At 39.9% G+C, this 22,384-nt stretch overlaps 1 protein-coding gene across 1 annotated transcript in view; it reads right to left on the reverse strand.

Moving 5' to 3' along the window:
- LOC141905561 (potassium/sodium hyperpolarization-activated cyclic nucleotide-gated channel 3-like) overlaps positions 1-20,933 on the reverse strand; it is a 54,481-nt gene extending 33,548 nt beyond the window's left edge. The window contains exon 1 of the mRNA XM_074794469.1: positions 20,250-20,933. Coding sequence (XP_074650570.1) covers positions 20,250-20,860 — 611 coding nt within the window. The 5' untranslated portion in view covers positions 20,861-20,933. The remainder of the gene's footprint in view (positions 1-20,249) is intronic.
- Between the last annotated feature and the right edge of the window lie 1,451 nt (positions 20,934-22,384).

The following is a 22,384-nucleotide window of genomic DNA, read 5'->3' on the forward strand; positions in this document are numbered from 1 at the left end:
CTTCGCCGAACGATTTATATATGTCAAATTAAACGTTACGTCTGCGTCATCGGGGTGATGCATCACATCGATCAGATGCACTAGACCGCCGGCTCTTTCTTCGCATCGTGTTTCCTTCCCCGCTTCCCGTTCTAGCTCCCTCTCTCCGCCCGAATACCCATCAAACACAATGTAATTCCCCAGCTAGTCGCGGGCAAAGATTGCCGCTGAAATAGATTTCCAGTTTCAATTATTCAACTGGAAACCGAATTGATGTCGGGCGAAATCGTGAAACTTAGTGCCAAGTATGATTGTTATTCCGTATTGACAGGTAATTGATGCCTGCAGGTACTTCTGATGGCATTATTTGGAATCATTACACTGAATATTGATCACCCGTCACCAGATGGCGTTAAGCTGCGAGGGGATAGCGGAAGTAGATGAAGCAAAGCTTTTCAATGGTCACTCTGTTCATTATTGACAACACTCCAGCCCTTTCTAGAAACAAGTAGCCACAATCATATATGGCTTGCGGCAAATTTGAAAATAATCAGAATATATCCTGAACATGATTGCTTGAGGAGAGGTTGCTAATTTGAACCTGAGTTCTACTCAAATTGGCCAATCGCCTAAATATTTTGGCAAACTGACAAAATGTAAAATGCAAATGAGTCTTAATTTGTGAGCACGAAACTAAATCAATGGATTTAATAAAAGTTGATAAGTGCAATAAAATGAACTGAAATCTTATAGAAATACACGTCGGCTTTTAGCTGCTGTAGCAATCATCAATGTTCAGTAACGTTACATGCAGGAACATAATAACACCGTAATTGATTAGACAGGTTATAGCCACTTCACCCACAGTCATCAGCACCCTGCACCAACGCTCTTTAGCTATTGTGCTAGTGGTCGATTATTGCGTTCAAAAAGAGCTCGCATCTGATCTTGGCAGGGATACGCAATCGTAATGATCAGTTCTAACGACTGAACGTGGACTAATGGCGGTGTGTTCACCGAGACGCGGTTACCAGTTTCTCCCGTCACTCGCACGCAGTTCCGACCTTTCTAGTGTGACCACCACTTAACACAACCCCGATCGCCAAGGAGGATGGGAAAAAACGTACGCGTAATTCAAGCGCGGTATCCGCGGGCATCGTTAGACGTATCCCTTCTTCCCTTCCAGTAGAAAGACCGCGTTCGCGATAAATCCGATGGGATACAAGCAGGGCTGTCACGGAAACACTTGCGCGATTGCAGACAACGGATAGTTCGCAATATGATCGACACAACAATCCCTTCTACGCCAATCGAAAGACAAAATACATCATCAAACGAAGTAGGCCTTTTCGACCCATTGCGCTCATGGCAAATTGGTGCATCGCGTAGATAGACTAGCTAGACAGTTTCAGCTGGTTAAAAATATAGATTCACCGACAGATCATGTGACCTGTGTCTCCATTATAGATAATCCACAGTAAGCCCTGTCACAGTGATTTTGCGGGTGAAATGGAATGAGTTTTTTATCCCCAGCAATATTCGCATGACATAGCCTGATCGATTGTATGTGTAAGCGGCACTTATACGAAGTGGTCTGCTCCAAAAGATACCAGCATAGACAGAGCAAAGACTAGGCATTCTTCCTCTACTCGGGGTACAGTTATTTACGTATCGATACTCAATTGCTCAATACCTGAAATGACCTGACTTCGCGCAGGAGAACATCCATACGAATGACACGATTTATTCGCAATTACATAAAAAATCTCATCGACGAGTTGTCAGATTGTAGCTATGGAGAGGCAAATATTGACTACTCATCAGGCTGTGTCTAGGCTGGTGCATTCGGGAGTCGGTAGTGTTGTCGGATCGTAGTTTCTCTTCAGCGTTATCCATTGGCTTGGTGTAAAAAACGGAGAGAAATAAATAAAAGATAAGCCACACTGCTTACATGCGTTGAATGGAATAACTTGCCGTACTTAGAGTCTGGTCTTAGATTAGATTTCAGCTAACATTTTCAGCCTGATCTTTGTGAGCTAAGACTGGTCTTTGTTTTTTTGAAATTGTGAGTCGGGAATATCCGTATAATGTAAAAGGTATCCACAAAAGTTGTGAACAGTCGTGACCAGAACAGTTTTAAGGACATAAATGAAATATATATCTGTCATATTATTGGCCATCGAGTTGCATTCAACGGTGTCTTTTAATTCAGATAGCGGCTGACGGCATCAGTACGACGCGCTAAGTTGATTCTAAAACGCTTTAGAGTCCATGGTTAAGTTAAGTTTTTTTATTCATCAAATCAAATGACATGATTGCCAATGAAACAAAGAATCAGCCTTGGGCCGAACCCCCATGAAAAGACAGGCTGGTGACAATGGTTCATTAGTAGGTACAGACAGTGTTGTTGAATACAGTTTATAAATGATGCGTGCGATTAGTACTCGATGTAAATCCTACGAGAGTAACATCTTTAGTGCTTATGACGTCACACTAATCCAGGCGGAGCGTGTTCAATTTACGGCGTATGATATTGGTATTCGTCGAACGGCCGTATAGTCTGATCATGCGTGTGGACGTACGTCGTCCATGGTCTGGTCGTCAGTCGTGTAATTACGGGTTTAGGAAAGAAAGATGGACAAATATATTTCATCTCTAAGTCGAGGGCAACTTTGTCAACACGACTAGTCACCTGCGTCTTAGCGCGATTAAATAGGCCTATACACTTAAGGCGTAAGCCACTCTCGATGCGCTGTTCTGACAATATTTCGATCCCACAGATGATATCACATTTTTATGTTGGCTTATAAAGCTGCAAATATTGTTAATCCTGATAATTGAACTGATGGTAATTCGTGTGTAAGGTAGTCGGCAATTTCCTGCTCGTAAATGCAAATGGTTTCTATTTGCAGCTCAGTCTGACCATAAACCCGGGCTTTATACGTTCGATCGAGGCGATTAAAAACGACGAAAAAAAATCGAGGAAGTGGATGAACACCGGGTTGGAAACGTAAGATACGTGCATCGACTGCGAACTGGCTGTTTGTCAGTTGGGATTTATGGCCCAGCACACAGACGTCAGCCGTATCATTGTCACACGCAGTCCGGAATGCCACACGCTTCGATAAAGTGCACATCGTTCATAAAACAGACTCGCTCGCCCCCGAATGCCACATATAGAAAAAGAATTAATAAGAGCGCAGCAACTAAAAAATAAACGAACACAATATGTAGTCGTGTCGCATTTTGTAGAAGTTTGCATTGTATGTAGATCGTCGTAATTGTTCACTTCTGTCCATAACCAAGAGACAAGTGGTACTTAATAAGTGGGAGAAGAAAACTGCTACCTACATACACCGTGTCCCAAAAATGGTTCCTCAAATTTGAATTGCCAAATCATCATAGTAGATGTAAACTTTCATTTTATATCATCCTTCTTGGTTGATATTCGACTCAAATATTGGAAACGAATTTATTTCAAACACCGAGTCAAATTCAATTTATGGAACTTGACTAGAAATTTGGCATATCGACGACACAGATTATTCTTTTTTCTTTTGTAACTGCTTAATTGATAGATACTGGTTCAATAAGGAGGAAAAAATTTTCGAAACCAACTATCATATCATATCATATAATAAAGGACTATGGGTCCAGTAGGATCACCTGAGTACATTTTAGTTTTGAGCACAAAAATCGATTTGTTCGAAAGATGAAATCATGGTGCACTGTGTAGTAAGTTTGATGATATACAAGGTAATGTGTTTTCCCTATGAGTCACAACTACATGGTAGAACAGTTCTTGATAGTGATGTCACTGGGAAAGCCTTTCTAGAGGGATTTCTGAAAGGCTTTCCCTGTGATGTCATGAAACAAGGTCAAGCATCGATTAGTAGAATGGGGAAAAGTTCATTGAAATCTTTCACATTTTCTCCCAGCACTTCCAAACGGCTTAGAGCTGATAGACGAACACAGTTGATCCTAAAAATGTGAGAAATCCAGTATAACTCCTGAGTAAGAGAGACCCATAAAATGATACGAAGCGCGGCACCGGCTACGCTAATCGAAACCTCCAACCTTTTGCTATCAGCGAATCACTTGCATCGGGTTTATGAATTTGCATACGACCCCGATACTGACTAAGATACAAACGGCGGTAATGCACGGGCAGATAAAATTGATCGCAACGCAATGACCCAACGATGGACATAGAAGGTGAATTACGCTCGCATTTAGTAACCTTTAAGTTCCGCGGAACGTCTGTGTACCATTGCTTATCTAGTACTCTAGAATTAGTGGTAATGATTGATTTACTTCCAGTTTATAATGCAGAATGATTAATTAATCGTTGGAACAAACGTTTATTAATCCGCCGTTTGTGCTGCACATCGTTGTCGGTTATGACTCGACCATTAGCTTTGATTATGTCTATGAATCTATCGTGTATGAACGTACCGAATAAAGCTTTGTTTCAAGTAGTTTATAACTATCCAAGCGATGCTACAACGCTCCCGATTCTTATATACCCCTTGTCTCAGTTATTCCTACACCTGAAGACGGTGGTGCCACTCCATCAGAAAATCGCACCACTGCCATTCAGCACTGTCAACTGGTATATAGCCTATAATGGGTAACCCGCAACACCAGCTATCTCACCAGATGGCGTGAAGAACACTCGGTCAGTTAAAATCTTTTTATTTTTCTCTCGATATGTAAACATTTATGTAAACGAAATCATATTTTTCCCTCCGTACCATGGAAATCGTTGGAGAGTAATAAAATAATCTTATCTTATTATCTTATCTCATCTGACGTTATCAATATAAGTTAATTTTTAATGAACCTCGAACTCTATTTTAGGCGCCCGTATCTATATTATCACAGGACCAACCAAATATGCAATAAACTCATTTTCTACTCAGATATCAGTAAAGTTTTTATAAATGATTCATTCATTTAAGAGGAAGTTCATTCAGTTTTAATTGAAATGTAGAAAAAATCGGGAAGACAGGTGGATGACCTTGTGCATACTCGCCTGCCATATGTGGAATCCTCGATTGCCACAGTAGCGGTGCGCTGCCACATTGTATTCTAGCACGGGCGTCAAATACTTTTTTTAATTGTCACTGTGAAGGTTACATCAACGGGAGAGGAAGCGGTCTCCTACTGCGGCGGTTGGATCTCCGACTCCTTTGTTATTTCTTACAAGATATTATCTTCCGATATACGTCATGTAGACTCGAAAAAATAAGTCCTACTTCCTTGTTAATGAATACTTATCATCATAACGGTACATCTATTGATTAATTAAATAGAAAGCCGAGGTTTGGCCTTTTTTAATTACTTTGAGAACGGATTTTTTCATGAAAAATTGGAAGGGGAAATATTTATCATTGGCGTTTTAAAATGGAATGGAACAGGAAAAAATTGAAATAAATTTTCTTTAAATATTTGAGCATTTTCCACATTGCTAAAACCTCGGAAGGACTGCAGAAAAAATCTTTGAAAGGAGTAAAAATATGATGAATGGTGGGAGAATTGAAAAAAACTTTTTGCAAATCACAATATTGAAAATTGAGATGAACATCACCTTAGCAAATTACTAGATTGAAAATCAAGAATGACGTAACAAAACAGAATTTACTGAAAAATTGCGATGAAAACATGGTGGACTAAAAAGAATTTGGTGTTTTTTTTGCAGAATTCTGGGAGGTGGATTTGTACACCAAGTAATTCGTATATTCATTTCGGGATGACCCCTGAAACCACATAAAACGGTTTCAATTCAAGTCTCCTTCAAATCACAGTGGCCTTGCTACTGTTTGGTAAGTAAAATGAAACGTGGTGTTTCGACAATCTTGAAATTACTGCTAAAGCCACTTGTTGCGCGGAATTCCCCAAATTCCCCAAATTGACTTGTTTAATTATTCAACGTTAACAACCGAGTACCGACTGCATTGAATGTGCATCCGTAGTAAATGGCGTAAGTATAAATTATGCAAATGTTTGGAAATAATTCGAAGAATGTCTGCATTGGCGTGCCTATCGATCATTTACTTCTTCTTGCTAGAGACCGAGAGAGCAGCGAGATTTTTTGTTGCCGACATTGTATAATCTATAATTTACTCCGAAGAACGGATGATCCGATGCTTACACAGATACGTATGATATTACCGATTGGATCCGCAGAAATACATCGTACACACTTGATGTTCAAGAGAAAGGGAAGAAGTTAACAAACACGTAGCGATAAGAGAGGTTATTATCGGTGGCGATCGATCAGAAAACGCGTGGACACCTGGACAGCAATCAAGTCCACCAAAAACAGTAACAAAATATGTGCGCAATGTGACTGTTCGAAGTCTAAATAAACTGGTCGAAGTTACTAACCTATCAATATACCCTTTAGTTCAATGGTTTCTAGCCTCCATCACGGATGTCTCCTGGGAATTCATCAAGAACCTTAGGGTCCGATTTACTACACTACACTAGGATGGCAGAGCGACGGAGATCTCTGTTGAGACAACCACTCTGCCGGGACTGGGTGAACCTGGGAAAATCCTTTAGGAAAAAATCAGACTTTGATCTCATGTCGGGCAATATTTAGAATTACGGGAGTGTCTTCTTGGGGATATCATTTTCGAAAAATGAAAGTTCGATTTTTGTAGATATATCTTTATAACACAAAATCATTTAGGGCGTTATACGTATCCGTTGAAGACTCGAAAAAGAGTTCACGACAAACTGATCAAAGACGTAAGATTTGTTGTAGTATAAACGATCACTGGCAAGGTTTCCCACACTAAGCCGATGGAAAAATTCACAGTAGTTGTATTAACCCTAAGCGGAGACGACGAGAAAAAGCAATTTTTCGGTTTATGGTGCCAGTTCAAAGAGATTTAGCCTGCTCATAATTTCGGCCGATAGTAGGCCTAGTTGATATCAATACTGATGTTACCAATAAAGTGATCAAAAGCTTTATTAAAGACTGTCTTCTAAGATCATCCTCGCTTGCCAGGGTTTGATTGCCTCCCGCCGACGCCCACGCCAACACAAATCCTGGCCGCACACCCTTCATCGGTCTATTTATTACACTGCCCAAGATTTCTTGGGCGGACAGTTTGCTACTAAGCGACCACGGGGTCTATGTATTAAGCCAATCGGATGCGTTGTTTTCTACGGACAGTTTCGCTACGCATCTGATTGGCTAGATAAATTGACTGGTGGCCGCTTAGCGGTAACCTGTCTGCCCAAGAAATTTCGGGCTAATATGCCAATGCGGCCAGGGTTTGTGTTGACGCGAGCTTCGTCGGAAGGCAATCAAACCCTGGTCTAAGATAAGATTTCTAAACTGTGCACGTTCATTTCTGATAACTCAATCCGTTTTAGCTCGGCATTTTCTGTATTAGTACTCGTATTGAAAACATGACAATGCATGATAATATCGGCTGACGGAGCGCTGCCTCGAACGATCCAACACTTAAGCACGAATCGGTCTTCTTTCTTAATCAAAGCATAGAAAAATGAGAAAACGAATGAAACAACAAAAACCGCCCATCAGATTCGCATCGCGTTAGATAAGAACCTCGTGCGCAAACTCGGGAGTACAAATTTCATCCGGAATGTGATTGAGACTGCGACACGACAAAAGATACGCCGTGATTCCGAGAAACTGAGAAAGGCTTCTAATCCCAACATAAAACAGACTTCATTCTGTTCCTTTGAAACGAGCTTTCTTCATCCCTCGAGGGGGTCGACTACTGATACAACCAATACAATCTCTGATCGAGTGATAGTTTTTATGATATGACGGCGACACGCGTTGCTAGTTCGGCGGAGGGAGCCGTAAATAAAACCAATTTCGAAAACTGCAGCAAAAAAGATTGTGTAAAGCTGATTACAGGCAACTCGTCTTGTACGGCTGCAATTTAGGATATACACAAGCGCAGAAATATAATCGCCAAACACAAAATTGTCGCGATTTTTTTTCCGGCGGCTCATATGATGCAGCTACACCAAAAATAATTCAAGGAATATATATAAATAAATATATATATATATATATATATATATATATATATATATATATATATATATATATATATATATATATATATATATATATATATATATATATATATTATTGAAATTATTATATATAGCTGCATTTTGATCTAGATCAAAACTTTATCAGCGATATTGAAAGCACCTCAGTTGATAAGTGATGTTACACTAGGCCTACCATGGATTCGAATCTTTAACTCAGTTAATTCGCGATAAAGAACCGGCGTTACCGATTTTCGATAGACTATACATGTACAAATAGTTTGAACTTTAGACAACCCTTGACAAAAAGTTTAGTGAACTAGCCTACTAATAGTCAATAGGAGTTTACTTCTTTGGGTTTAGGTTTGTATTGGCCTATTAGGAAACCAGCCGTCAATGAACGACTAAACCAGCTAACAAAATATACCGTGACAAGTACGTACGAGTACCCTATCGATGATACATTTTTACCAAAATTCATTTTGAAAAAGACTACTGATCCGATTAGAGTCCTATTAGGTCGAGGAAAATCTAGATTGCATGCAAGATCATTAATTTTTCGACGTAGAAATTTATATTGGCGTTTGCATTCAAAATCGCTGCAATACAACGAATTTGCGATTCATTTCAATCAATATTCGATTTTCTGACACCGGTTTCGAATGAATTCATCGATCGGTTTATCTATCGACGCATTTATCTACAGAAAACTTCAAACCAAAAATAGCACGGCTGTTGCACGGGTTAACACGCCTATAAATTAGCATGTGGTGGACGGTGAAAAAAATGGCACACTTATTAAGTCTTTTTTAGTTTTTTTTTAGTCCTCCTTCGTGTTTTCATCACATCACAATTTTTCAATTGCAAATGAAATTTATTGATATATAAGAATATTAATCTTTTTACATGTCCGCCTAGGTTTACAATCTTGTCAAAGTTATGTTCATCTAAATTTTCGATCTTATGATTTGTTAAAAAATTATTTACATCATATCTCCTATCATTTGAATCAAATTCATCTCGATTTTATCTGCAGTCCTTCCGAGGTTTTATGTGGAAAGTAGGCTTTTCAAATAATAACAAACTTTAGTTTTTATATTTCTCCCTGTCCTTTCCATTCTAAAACGCCTGTTATAAAGTTTTCTTTTTTCAGTACCACTTAAAAACATACAAATACAATGTTGCTTTTGAAGAACTTGTTCGCTAGTCAAGCTGTATAAAATGTGTGGATCGGGTATTTCATATTCCAGCCTACTTTGCGCGTAATGATTTCGATCAGAACAGACACCATAATCTATTTATTCCCCCGGATCGAATCACATGGGACGTTTACCCCCGTCCCTAAATTTCAGTTTCTCCTCGCGATGCTATTTCGGGTCCTGATCGATTATTACGACGTGTGGTGCGTGTAGCGTCTTGTACTACTCACTGTGCATGCATCGTTCGCCCCCGCTGATCACGATTTCTTATATAAGCGGTCGATATTGTCTCTCCATTTTATCAATGTTTCAACAGAATAACATAATTTTGCAATTAATCTTGTCAAGCATATGAATCGAGAGGAGCTCAGCAGACAAATCAGCACAATGGCCTATACTCATCTTTGAAAAATAACTAGCCTATTCAAAATCAAAATCTCGTGACAATCGATTGGGTCAGGGATTCGAACCTGATAGCATCGAGACTCGCCACGGGACGAAACCCTACCACGTGCGACGCTACATTCGCAGCTTAGCTGTCAGTGTAGCCAATCGGATATCCCGTTTCATTTTGGTCCGGGTTTTTCCATTTATAGTTTATCCGTTTACTTTGCCTCAGCGTTTATACAACGGGCAATCTGTTTTGCCGCAAGTTTTCTTGCGGTAAACATGCGCATGTACCTGCGCACCCGGTCTAGTGTGGCAGGGTTTCGCGCATTGGCTGAGTTTAGCGATGCCATCAGGTTCGAATCCCTGCCGGGGTATGATGTCGTTCGATATGCTCAAAAGAATAGGTCAACTCGCGTATAGGGTCAGAGAACGATGTACCGAGACGAGTGTGGCTGATTATGACCGCTTTTCGTGTCGGGACTAGCTAACTCATTTAATTGAGAGGAGAGCCAGCCAAGACAATAATTATATATTTACTGTTGCGCATAAGACGGGTCGGGGTCACCTGGCTCAAATCAGTGACATCGAAGAGGTGTGATATTTCGTCGAAGCCGGCAACCAAAGCAAGGATAGGCCTTGGATTGCTGTCAATTGTGATTCGCGAGACTGCAGGAATTGTAAATTTATTCAAATTTATTGAATTTCGATCGTGTCACTGCGTAATTCAGTAGCATTAAAAACGAGGCATTTTCTATGTCGAAGATCGATAATGAACTGTTCCGCTAAAAGTAAAATACATTCACCCTTCGTGCATCTATTTCGATTGACATAAGCTATATACATATCGTTATGAATGGCATCGACGGTGATTTCGAGGCATTAGAAGTTGATCACAAATTGCATTGACATCCTGTTTGGTATGATATTTTACATGGTAGGTAGGCCTATGTCATGGTACGCGTGGATGGTACAATATGGAAGCCTATCATGTTCTACCCTTATTTGATTATACGCAATGAACTTGCATTAAAAATATCTTTAACGTCGACGAACAAAAAAATTGCCTCAGACGGATTCGAAAGGTTTTGAAATCTTAAGAAGAAAATCCATGGGGCACGGATGGATGTACATGTGTATAATAACATGGGTCGACTATTCTCCGTGAAAATATTCATATATATTACGTGGTTTATGCATACGTCCGGTAATGTATATGTATATAGAGTACAGAACATACAGCGAGGATGGAAATGGATTGGCGGTGATATCGAAGTAACTGGAGCAGAATATATGCATGAATGAGTTGGTGAACTAATAAATGCTGCTTGGTTTAATTCTCGGTAAACGGGGGACTAAGCGCCGGTATTCGATTCTGTTCGTAATCTGTAGTAGGCCTACATCATCGGCGTGGCGAGATGATCAGTGTGGTATCATCCAACTCCGTGGAGAATTATCAATTTCTGCCATTGCCAATATATACATGTTATGTTGTACAAACTATATACCGATCGACAGTTTCCGATCAGTTCGATTCGAATCGAATTCAAGAATTCAAATCTCGTCCTTCCACACAGTCAATTTTGCTATGAGACTCTACACAGCCTAGTTTATTTTCCTATCATAACCCAGACTACAGGTCAACCAAACGCAATGTCCAATATCTAGTAATATTTCACCGGAAGAGAGGGTGGGCAGAAAGACTCATCGGGAGATGTAAAACTCCATAAAAGGCCAAATGTATCACCTTCATACACAATATTTGTTGAAGTCTAGAGCAAAGCCAGGAAATGCGAGTCGGGTTAAATTGTGTGGTTTAGTAAATTATCGTATGGTGAACCTATACGACGAGATAATTGCGCAATTTCCACATCAGATACAAATCAGGAAGCGAATATCGCTCCGTCTTATCAACAACAACAGGAATGCAGACGTTTTGTCAGTAACGAAATGACAGCGAGGCCGGGCGACAAATGAAACCGGAAACGAAGAATCCGACGTTTTAATTACACCCGTATCGACATCGACGAGAAATTTGCGGCAATTTCCAGTCTTGCTTTCCCTTGCTTCGTGATCTATTCCGTCGAGGAACCCGCTCGACCCCGCGAGGAACTCCGTGAACTATATCGGCGATGGCCTTACAAAAGACATTCAAACGGGCACTGGAAAATTCTCGAAATTCTCCCGATTCAAGCTCCGTAATTCAGCTATTTGATCAGAGTACACGAACATAACAGAATGATTCCCTTCTCTTTACGTATTCGGATCAGGAGGGTTCAACAGCCGGCGGCCGAGCTTAGCAATGTTTTAGGCAGCGTGTCTACGTCACCGAATCGCCGTGCGCATGAATAGGTTATGCACCCTCTTATTCGATGTCGGTGCCCTTCTCCTACACGAGCTGTTTGGAAAGAAATGTCAATAGAATTTTCGCGGTGTCATGTTTGCACGAACGTATCATAAACGGATTCTTCAATCACGAAGACAGAAGTTGCAAACACACATGTAAGCGCGTTGGTCGACATTATTAAAAGTTAATAAGCAACGCAAAACTCAGATACAACAATATATCAGTAGCCAAAGCCTATTGCGTGTTACTAATTACTTTTCAGACACCAAACGTATTGAGGAAGAATGTGCAACCATTTCGGAAATTAACGTGTGCTCAGAGAAGCTTTAGTTGTCCTAGCTACGTGTATTTAACGTATCGACCACAGTTTGATTTCCTTGCCACACGATGGAGATACACAGTTCGATTTCTCTAACCAGGCAACACACACAACGTAAATATATCATACATAGTTGAAGCTTGGTATTTATCGCCAGACAAGAGCTGCCCGGATTATAAAGTAAACCGTAATTAAGTTATTCGGCTAACTGAAGTTTGAGACTGATTACGAAACGTGTATAGGTTTATAACCGCCGAATAAGGTGAAACATATAAGAAAATATTCGATGAACTCCCATTGCCTTCAGAAATTTCAACAATTTTGGCTGATTGGCATACGATATTTGACAGGCCCGGTTGACGTCAACAGACATTACACTGATCAAGACCATTCCCATAAATCTCAACAAGTTTGAACTGAAATTGCTCCCAATCAAAATGCAGTAGGACCGGAAGTTTGTGACGAAGTGATTAGTCTCGGCAATTCGTTGTTTGGATAATCATCAAAAATAGATTTAATAAGAATATTCCACGCAGATTTTGATATGAGGTTTATTTCGATTCAAATAGTGGCTGATAGATATAGGCGGTGTAATGCGTATTCGAAGAGTTATCGGCATGGAATTTGTTCCGTTGGAAAAAGTCGCAATAGTTCTTTCTCCCACACGATCGATGCGATAAAGGGCTTTTTAAAAGCCGAGCAGAACGAGCGAAAGAAGACACGAACACTCCAGCGCATGTTTAAGATTCCGCCCTTCGAGCTAAAATTGAATATTCATAGAACTTCTCGCGACGACTACGATTCCGACGACGCTGTGACAGAAATCTTTTCCTTGAGTTTATGTAGCTATTGGGGAATTGCGAATACAGTTTTGAGGATTTTGGTATTTGTTTGACATCTGTGCATTATATATAGGCTTATCTAGAAGTTGAAAACGATTTATCTCAATAGCTGAACATCCACCCCCGGGTTGGGATTAGGCTATTAGCAACGAAAACCGGTTAAATTCTTCAAGTAGCTGCTGAATAGAATGATGGTAACAGTCATAACCTGTTAATAAACCTGGCATCGAGATTGCGCAAAATTACTCCAAATTTAGAAAACTCATCCAAAATCAGCTTTTCGCCAAAGAATCGAAAAGCGAAACGATGATAAATGAAGTAAAAGATGTCAGCTCGGGTATTTCAGGTGAATAAGTAGCTTTCGCGAGCCGCTGCGAAACAAAATGATGATTAATGATCTACACCTAAGAAACGATATTAATTACAGTAATTAATATCCTCGCGAACGAATATGCTGGGAAGAATTGAACACGAATTAACTTGACGAAGATTATAAACCCGTGCTGTTCGCGAACGCGCATGTCAAACCCATGAAACTAATCACGCGACTTTCATAATACAAATGGCGCTTATCCTATTAGGCCTATATTGTAGTGAAAGGATTACCGTGTGTGGTACTCGCAGTTGGACTGGTTGTCGTGCGTGCTTCGTGACGGCAACTCTACAAGAATGTACAGTAGGCCTAGTCTACAGCCGAGAGAACTACCGGTACGAACAGGTGATCTGAACGACGAAAGAACGCCAGTCACGAAATATAAAATCGTTGTATCTTTCATGATTATTACCCCGTCCTCCCTCGGCAAGCATTCGAACATGATACAGAGTATATCGATGTCATTGCAGGATTTGAATCCCTACTGAGAGACAACGGGTTATGCCTTGAACAACCCACTACATCAAATTATGTTTTCGGTATGCTTTCTTCTATGTGTGTTTTGCGGGATTAAATGTATCATATTGATTGAAATGTTATTTATCAAAAACGATGGCCTCTGGCAATCGAACTTCGTAGATAAAGCCGTTCCGCGAGGTGATAGGTATGGCATATATCCCCGCATTTGCCACATAAAATAAGAAATTCGCACACCACGAGTCAGTGAGTAGGAATGAGCGACGTGTTTTGATGAGTATGCGTAGCCTAACGAGCGGAGAGAGAAAGTCGTCTAGGGCACGATCCTGGCGCTTTACAATGACTAAGATTTATTAATGTTAACGATTCGGTCGTTAAGACGGTGTCAGACAGAATCGGAGAACCGAGGAATTGCTGGCGACGTGCTGGCCGATTAACGGTCCTTATTCTCGCAGGCACGACAAAACTTCGAAATGAAATTTAAAAATGTCGCTGATGCAGATTCCAAAATCCATTTCATCGTTATCGTCCACCGCTAAATAGGCCTCAGAGTGTAACATGAACAGAAATATTTCTCGCCTTTTTCCACTATATGGCTATAATGATGCCCTTAACGGTCACACCCTTGTTATTTATTTTGAGCAATGCGCGTGTTTGATGAGTTTGATCAGGGGTGCTGTTTGTGGCATTGATTGGCGAGGAAGGAACGCGATAGAACTATAGCGACGATTGTGTAGGCTTACGTACGCAGAGAGAGATAAGAGAAAATGTCAACTGCGTACAATCTGGTACTGATTGCACAGAGTGTGTCCCATGTTTTATGGTGATGATAAAGTCACGCCATGAATATGCAGACACAGGGCATATGTTACAACATGACTGACGAGCATAGTTAGAATAGTGATCTATTGTCAGTCAACATGGCAGTCACGGTGATGATAGTCACGGTTACAGCGATAGCCTTCGCCGTAGCCGTTATAATACCGTTATTTATACCTAAAGGGCCGAACAAAGAGGTGATCCAAGTTATGATAAGCATGTCGGCTGTGTCGGTGTATCTGTACTGGATATGCACGGTTCTACACCAATTAAACCCGTTGATAGGCCCGCAGTTAGATGCCAAAAATATGTACATTTTGCAGAAGCTCTGGACGTCCAACTGAATGCTGAATGTGTACATTAGCCTATACCACAGACATGCGGATTATTCGGTTAAAATGATGAACATACATTTTATTTGCAAAAAAGGACTAGGTTTATGTAGCTTTTGTTGAGTATGTGCACATATATCAAAGGAATAGTATTACAGAAGCGGTCGATGATGTCTATAGCGCGTTTGAACCTGCGGGGAAGAAATTAACAACGGCTTCAGTCAAAACGACACTGCAACGAAAAATGTATGTTAAACGGTCTGAAAAGCTTGTCTCCGTCGTTTACATGGCTGACATCAACGAGTTTTACCAACGAGACTACCTAACGTCACCGAGTCGTTATTCTTTGTATCGACATCTATCGATGAAACCTATTAGAGGAATTTATGTGCATGTATGCGAGAAGATCGTTACGCAAATTAGACATTGTACATCACAAGATACAGTCGGTCTACACGTAGACCGATGGTGTTAGTATGTGTATACCTGGAAATTTATCATACCACCGGAACTCCAAGCTCTGGGAGTAAACTTATACTTAGTTTTATTGTTTATCAGATTTATATAAAATAGGGAGGCCTATTAGGCTTAAGTTACTAAATAGACATATTCATCGAAATTATTTTGATTAACCCTAACTGATCACCCAACCGAATAAAATGACGTAAGCGTTTTCTAAAAATGGCGGACCTTCGTTGACGTAATGATATTTTGTATGACGTTATCATTCGGTTTCTAAGGCGTTAACATCACGTATCGTCTATTATCACGTGTACGTATTCTATATATTCTACTTCTGGATATAGTTCGTGTCATTATATCGTCGAAATAATTCATAGATTTTTATTGTATATATATATTTACATACGTATACCATATGAATATGCCAAGATCGATGTTATAGACGCGTTGTATAGTCATAGAAAATCTGCTCGTATCACAATATACATTAATCAGCATCGTCTGCAAGCACCATTATTTGACAAGTTCTCTATTGCAACATTTGATCGAAGAGCCACAACAAAATCAACATGAACTGTAATAAGCTGAGGATCATACTGCGAAAGCAGACGCACATACATAGGCTACATATCGATTCCCAATCGTATGATTTTGTTTTCATTTGTGTAATGAGGGCATGAGATTTCAAATTCTCAAAATGTCATCAGCGATTAGGGTTAACCGCGTGTATATGGTGAAAATACGCAATTCGTTGGTTTTATCTCTCTGCAAGTCTGTCGCGTCGATACCGCAGTGGCGCGTCGTATGATATTTTCACGGCGACTGCCTCGATATCAGACGGGGACAGTCCGTGTCCCGATTCCGAATTGACGACTATTTTCGGCTCAATGATGGATCAGTAGAAACCACGGGAGAGCGTGGTCTCTTTTAGGTAATATTTACACGATCGCCTAGGGAGTTGATAAGTGTAAGACACATTAATCATTGCGCTTGTTTGGCGATTAGATATTACCTGAACATATGACCTACGGGACAAAACTGGACTTACAAAGTGCGCTATTTATGGCCACATTCGGTCAAGTTTTGGTGGTCACTTCCGGTCACATATGAAAGCTTGATATCAAAATATATCAGCTGCTTGCTGTGCCTATCCTGCAATTTTACATCTTCATTGCCTAGTATTCAAACACATGGTTATTGAGTTCATTTATCATAGACTTTTGCATATTTAAATCGGAATGAAATAGGCCTACACATTCCACTACAAATTAACGCATTCCTTTAGGATTTAATCTTATAATTGGAAATCGGAGCAGCAATAGGATAGCCAAACCAACAACACAGTACCTCGGCACGGAAACTACACGATAAGATACAAAACACGCAGGCCTGAGCCATTTTCCTTATTACTTGGAGCTATTACCCCCCCCCCCCCCCCCCCCAATTCTGCAAAAGTCAGCAAATTATAAAACAAATTTTTTTTTGGTCCTACGCGTTTTCATCACAATTTTTCAACAATGTTTCTTGTTATACTCGTCTTGATTTTTAATCAGGCGTAAAAGTTATGTTCATCGTCATTTTCAATCTCGTGATTTGCAAAAAAGTTAGTTTTTTTTTTCATTTCACCCATCAATTCAATAAAGTTCATCACTCCTTTTTTACTTTTTAAACTTCCGAGGTTTTATGTGGAAAATACGCAATTAAGACAAGAAAAAAATTATTTTCATCTTTTTTCCTTCCATTTAGAAACGCCTATTATGAAATTTTCCCCTTCGCCCTTTTCATATTTTCTTGAAAAAGATTCATATTCCCAAGTAATTGATTATTCAATTCTGAGGTTGTGTGATAAACAGCAATATAAAAAGAACTTCATTACTCAAAAAAGACTTTGATTCTAGCTTTTCAAGTCAGTCGCCACTGCCGCGTCGCTGCCGCTACATCGGCATTGCTGACGTCATTTCTGGGTTGCGTTAATCTCGGTGTCAACTTTACGATCCCCTTTAATGACCAGCAGGCAGAACAACGGTCTACGATGGCTCATGTCGGTAATAGTGATTTATGGATGACACGCACACATCTACGCAACCACACACACACACACACACACACACACACACACACACACACACACACACACACACACACACATAGATACGCCCGGCATCGGCGGTGGCTTCTCGACGCACACGTAAAATAACATGTTTCCTAGGAACTAAAAGAAACCTAAACGATGATTCATGACGGGAAATAACATCGTGTTCGCGACTTCTTCCATTAGGTCCTATCTTATTAGTAGCAACCGCAATCACAAGGTCAATCCCTTTCCCGTAAGGAAACTAATAAGCAATTCCTATACACCCCACACGAAGTGTTCAGCACGTATTCGGCAAGCATTTCTTTCAAAGTAACCGTATCGAAACCTTATCCACGAAAGCTGACCATGTAGACCTGTTAAGTTGTCCAACATTTTTACGTTACGTTTTTATAGTAAATTCATAGATATAGACGTAAGGTCTGAGCAAAAAAGAAAAAGAACAAAAAAAAAAGATTTAAAAAGCCATTAAATTCTTCAGACCAAATCGAATCAAATGTTCGGTCATTTGGAAATCAATAGCTAAGGCTATAAGCGACCAACTCATCAAATCTCAATTCAAATTATATTGCAATTTAGACTACTATTAGGCCTAATGCGAATGACAAAACAAATGCACGGTCACAAAAAAAATCCAATAGGTATACCAGAGACTTCAAATTCAATGTCGTTTAACTATAAACCAGATGCACCAGTTCCAAACCAAAAACTAGAGGTCAGTAACACTGTCTTTTAAGTGAAGATCAGATGACTAGAAATTCAAAAATGTTTAAAAAAGTCAACTGCCATATTCTAGTTAATCCGAAGTTTCGGTGATGAATCGAAATGAAAAATTCCATCACACGGCAAGAGACCTAAAAATAAAGACAATTTACGCGAATTAGGCTTTTGATTAGCGATTCTTACATGGGTAAGAAATTCAAAACTTTCTCGGTAAATGCCTACAAAGCTAAAAAGCCAAAAATCCTAAACCAGATTCATCAGACCATCAGCAAATGTATCTCTCTACACTTGTATCATATTTTCCGATGGATTAATAACTCGCTGTAGCTGAAAGCTTCTTAAATAAACCGAACCCTGAAGCAAATGGAGACAGTTTTTTCCCCAAGCTTGATGCCGACAAGCTGAAATAACAGACCGTTCTCCCATTTCTTTCTTATTGTGGGGCAATTTTCCAGATATAATTCATTATACGATCATAAAAACTGTATCATCGTCGAGTTTACCTTCATTCCTGGCATTTTCCTACTCATTTCTCAATAAAGACCGATAGCTCTGCATATTACCGTTTGATTGCAAAGGAACACATTATCATTGTTTTATAGCTATACGATCTATTGCGCACAGGAAACCAAACGCACGTTTTTTTTTTTGCTTTATGAAAGTACAGTTGTCCACAAAATCGAGTGTAAATTCCTAATAAAATAAGTTTGTTTCTTCACAGAGCGTGTAAGCCTACATCGCTAAGCATATGCCTAAATGATCTTAACATATAGGCCTATGGCACCTTAGGTAAGGTTTATTTTCCATATGGAAAGACGTAATCTCAAAGGAAAAAACCTGACTTTAATACCCAGGAAAAAGATTGTTTCAAATGTCGATTTCTTCTCATCGCAAATAAGCTTTTCTTTCGCTTATTTTGAAAGCACCAATTTCATACACATGATTAGAAAACGACAGCCATTTATTTCACTCTACCAACGAATTCGGGGAGTGACTCCGGGAATACGGGAATCCAAATACAGATACAAGGACGTCGACAGTTTTTAATCAATCGACCTTTCCCGAGTCCAATATAGATGACCATGTTGGATTTTCTACTCGATAAGTCAGAAAATCTGTTTTTCTTAAAATCACATTTCGAAATGAAACTAAGCACTTCTCTGGGTTGAATTAAAATCTCTCTGTTTCGGCGTAGTCGTAAACCTTTTTTCTAATTCGGAAACAGACGCTAGTCTAATAGAACGAATGACAGTGATAGATGGTTCCAATGCTCCCAACTAGAAATTGGCAAGTTTATCTCTTATTACGGCTACTGAAATTATGTGTCGCCGTGTTCGAGGGATAAAAGTATACACGGCGGTCAGCGGCCGCAACGTGAATACAAAAGATAATACAAAATGTATTACTGGTTGCCGTCTTTATGATGGTAATCATGATTAATTGAAAAGCGTGCATCTCGTCAAGAAATCAAATGAAGCTAAATTATTAACGGTAGACCGTTGGCAAAGCGTGCGACAGTCAGCATTCAATAGATGGCAAATTGATATAAAGTCCTAGATGTGCCACACCTGATTTGATGATAAAACCGAGTTATTATTCGAAAATGTCCTCGTCTAATTAGATAGAACGTCTCGGTACTAAATGCCCAAGCTCTCTCTCGTGACATACAGTCAGTTAACGATCAATTTCCCGAGGAGCTGTAGGCCTACTTAACTTCGCCGATTCAGAAACGATCTTAAAAAATGCCAACTGATATAGGAATTTTTACACGCCCAACATTTCTGCGTACAGAAAATGCATCATATTATAAGCGTTAGAAGATATGCAAGTATTACTGAAGTGATATACTTACCTAAAATTACTGCACGGATGTATCACCCAGTTTCCCGCAGCTTGTTGCCTTCTTTTCTCTTTCATTAATGCATTTTTGTTCCCGAATAATTTCATTGCTAATTTATTATCCGAAGGTTGAAATAAGGCAGTTATTTGTTCTCTGAGAAAATTCGTCGTTGAGATGCCACCGGATTTTTGGTCGCCACCGGGTAGATCCTCCTTCGGAGTCCCGTACAGACTGCCCGTGTCGTCGCCAGAAAATTGAACTTTTGAGTCCACTTTCTTGTAATTTTTTTCTGGACTAATGTAATCACTAACGATTGATTCGTTTTCACTGCAAGTATCGTCCATCGTTATGGTTATTGCTGGTGCCAAACGCCGTCGGCGTTCGGCAAGAGTAGGCGTCGAACCGCAGGTCGGTCTTGCCCGAAGAGAACCGAACCTGTGATTGAAGTTTTTACTTAACTTTAGGCTCGGAAATCTTCTCGTTAATTTTGGAAGCGGTGACCATTGTGTCGAACTGTCCTGTCTGTGAAAACGTGCTTGATTTGGAAGAGGAGCAATTGGGTTTGAGTTTTCTTTAGTGTTTAAGCTATCTAGTGAATTGGTTTTGACACGTCCATCTTGCATATCTTGACTGACAACCGCGTCATAATCCGGAAGGCCGTCCGTTTCTTTAATGGTTTTTTCAGGAGATATTCGGGCTGCTTTTTCCGGTGAACTCCTATGAGAATCGCCATTGACATTAGGTGGTGATTGGTTTGTGTTTGGAGTTGATTCTGCTGTACTATACGTCCCGATTGATGCATTGTTCGGTAATGTATTTGACTTCAAACTTCCCTCGGATTGCTCACGAATCTGAGACGGTAAGTCAACATTATCAACTGAAGCTTCGTCGTCGGCCATGTCCAAAATAAATTCTTCGCTGTCAGTATCAGAAGCTGGAAGGAAAACGATCAAATATTATATGAAAATCAGAATGGTCGAAAGCATACCTGCATATATGATTTTAAAAACATCAATGCGACGATTGCAACGTAAATCAATGAGTAGCCAAACGGACGAACATGCAAAGCACAATTCACAAAAATATTCAAAATATTGCATCAACATCCGGATATTGTTGAATATTGTCATGGGGACACTTCAGTCCCTCCAGTAAACCCACCATTGGTTTGAGAGATGTCCCGCTGGTCGAGAAGTTCAAAATCATTCCACACGAATGTGGCTGATGGACGTCCATCTCACCAGCCGACGAGATCAATTTTGACTACATTATCGCAAACCAATCAATGAGCAATCGTCTCAAAGGAAAAACTATGCGGCGATGATTTGAATAAAGTATATTTATGTCGGTGGGCAGTGACGGCGATGCCAATAACAGCTGTTCGCCATTTTTATGCGCATACATTTCATAAGATGAGCCTCACTAGACGGGATCAATCTGTCAGACCAGCAGGCAAAAACTGGTGCCATTATCTTACCTCGCAGTCCAACATCCACAGTGAACGAATACTGACGTTTCGGTCCATGCATGATCGGCTCTTCGAGAATGCTACCAACGTTGTTTTCAATTCTTCTGGCCATTTTTATTTTTGATTTCTACGCCTCTAAAGTAATGGCAACTAGCTCTAGTGAAAACAAAGTCTAATCATGCTGTTAGGGTAAGCCCAAAGCAGTTCCATTTGCGTCTACAGTCTCATTATGCTAAAATAAATGATTTCTTTTCATTATGCATTTTATACTAAATTTCTAACTTATTTTGAGCAAGCTGAGCGAAGCTGAGCTTCATTTATAAATGAAATACAATGACACTATCTTTCGTTAACGCAATTCGATTCTAATACATCGACAGACGTGTTTCATTCATGTTTTAATCAACCTTGAAAGCGGATCCGTTTCGTATATTCTAACATTCACACATCAAACACCAAAACAAACATACCTGCATCAAAGAAATATCCCTCACTGAATTTTTGATTCGGATAACCATTTTGGCGTTCGGTCTTCGGAATATCCATGTACATAGCGGTATTTGCTTCAGAATGTGCGTGGAGCGACTACGCACTGGCAGCTCTCATCCTGTTAGCCATGATTATCTATCTATTGAACACCGGCGTATCGATACAGCCGTAAGTGCCGCGCTCGAACGGA

The sequence above is a fragment of the Tubulanus polymorphus genome, chromosome 5 (genome assembly GCF_964204645.1).
Source record: "Tubulanus polymorphus chromosome 5, tnTubPoly1.2, whole genome shotgun sequence".
Taxonomy (NCBI): Eukaryota; Metazoa; Nemertea; class Palaeonemertea; order Tubulaniformes; family Tubulanidae; genus Tubulanus; species Tubulanus polymorphus.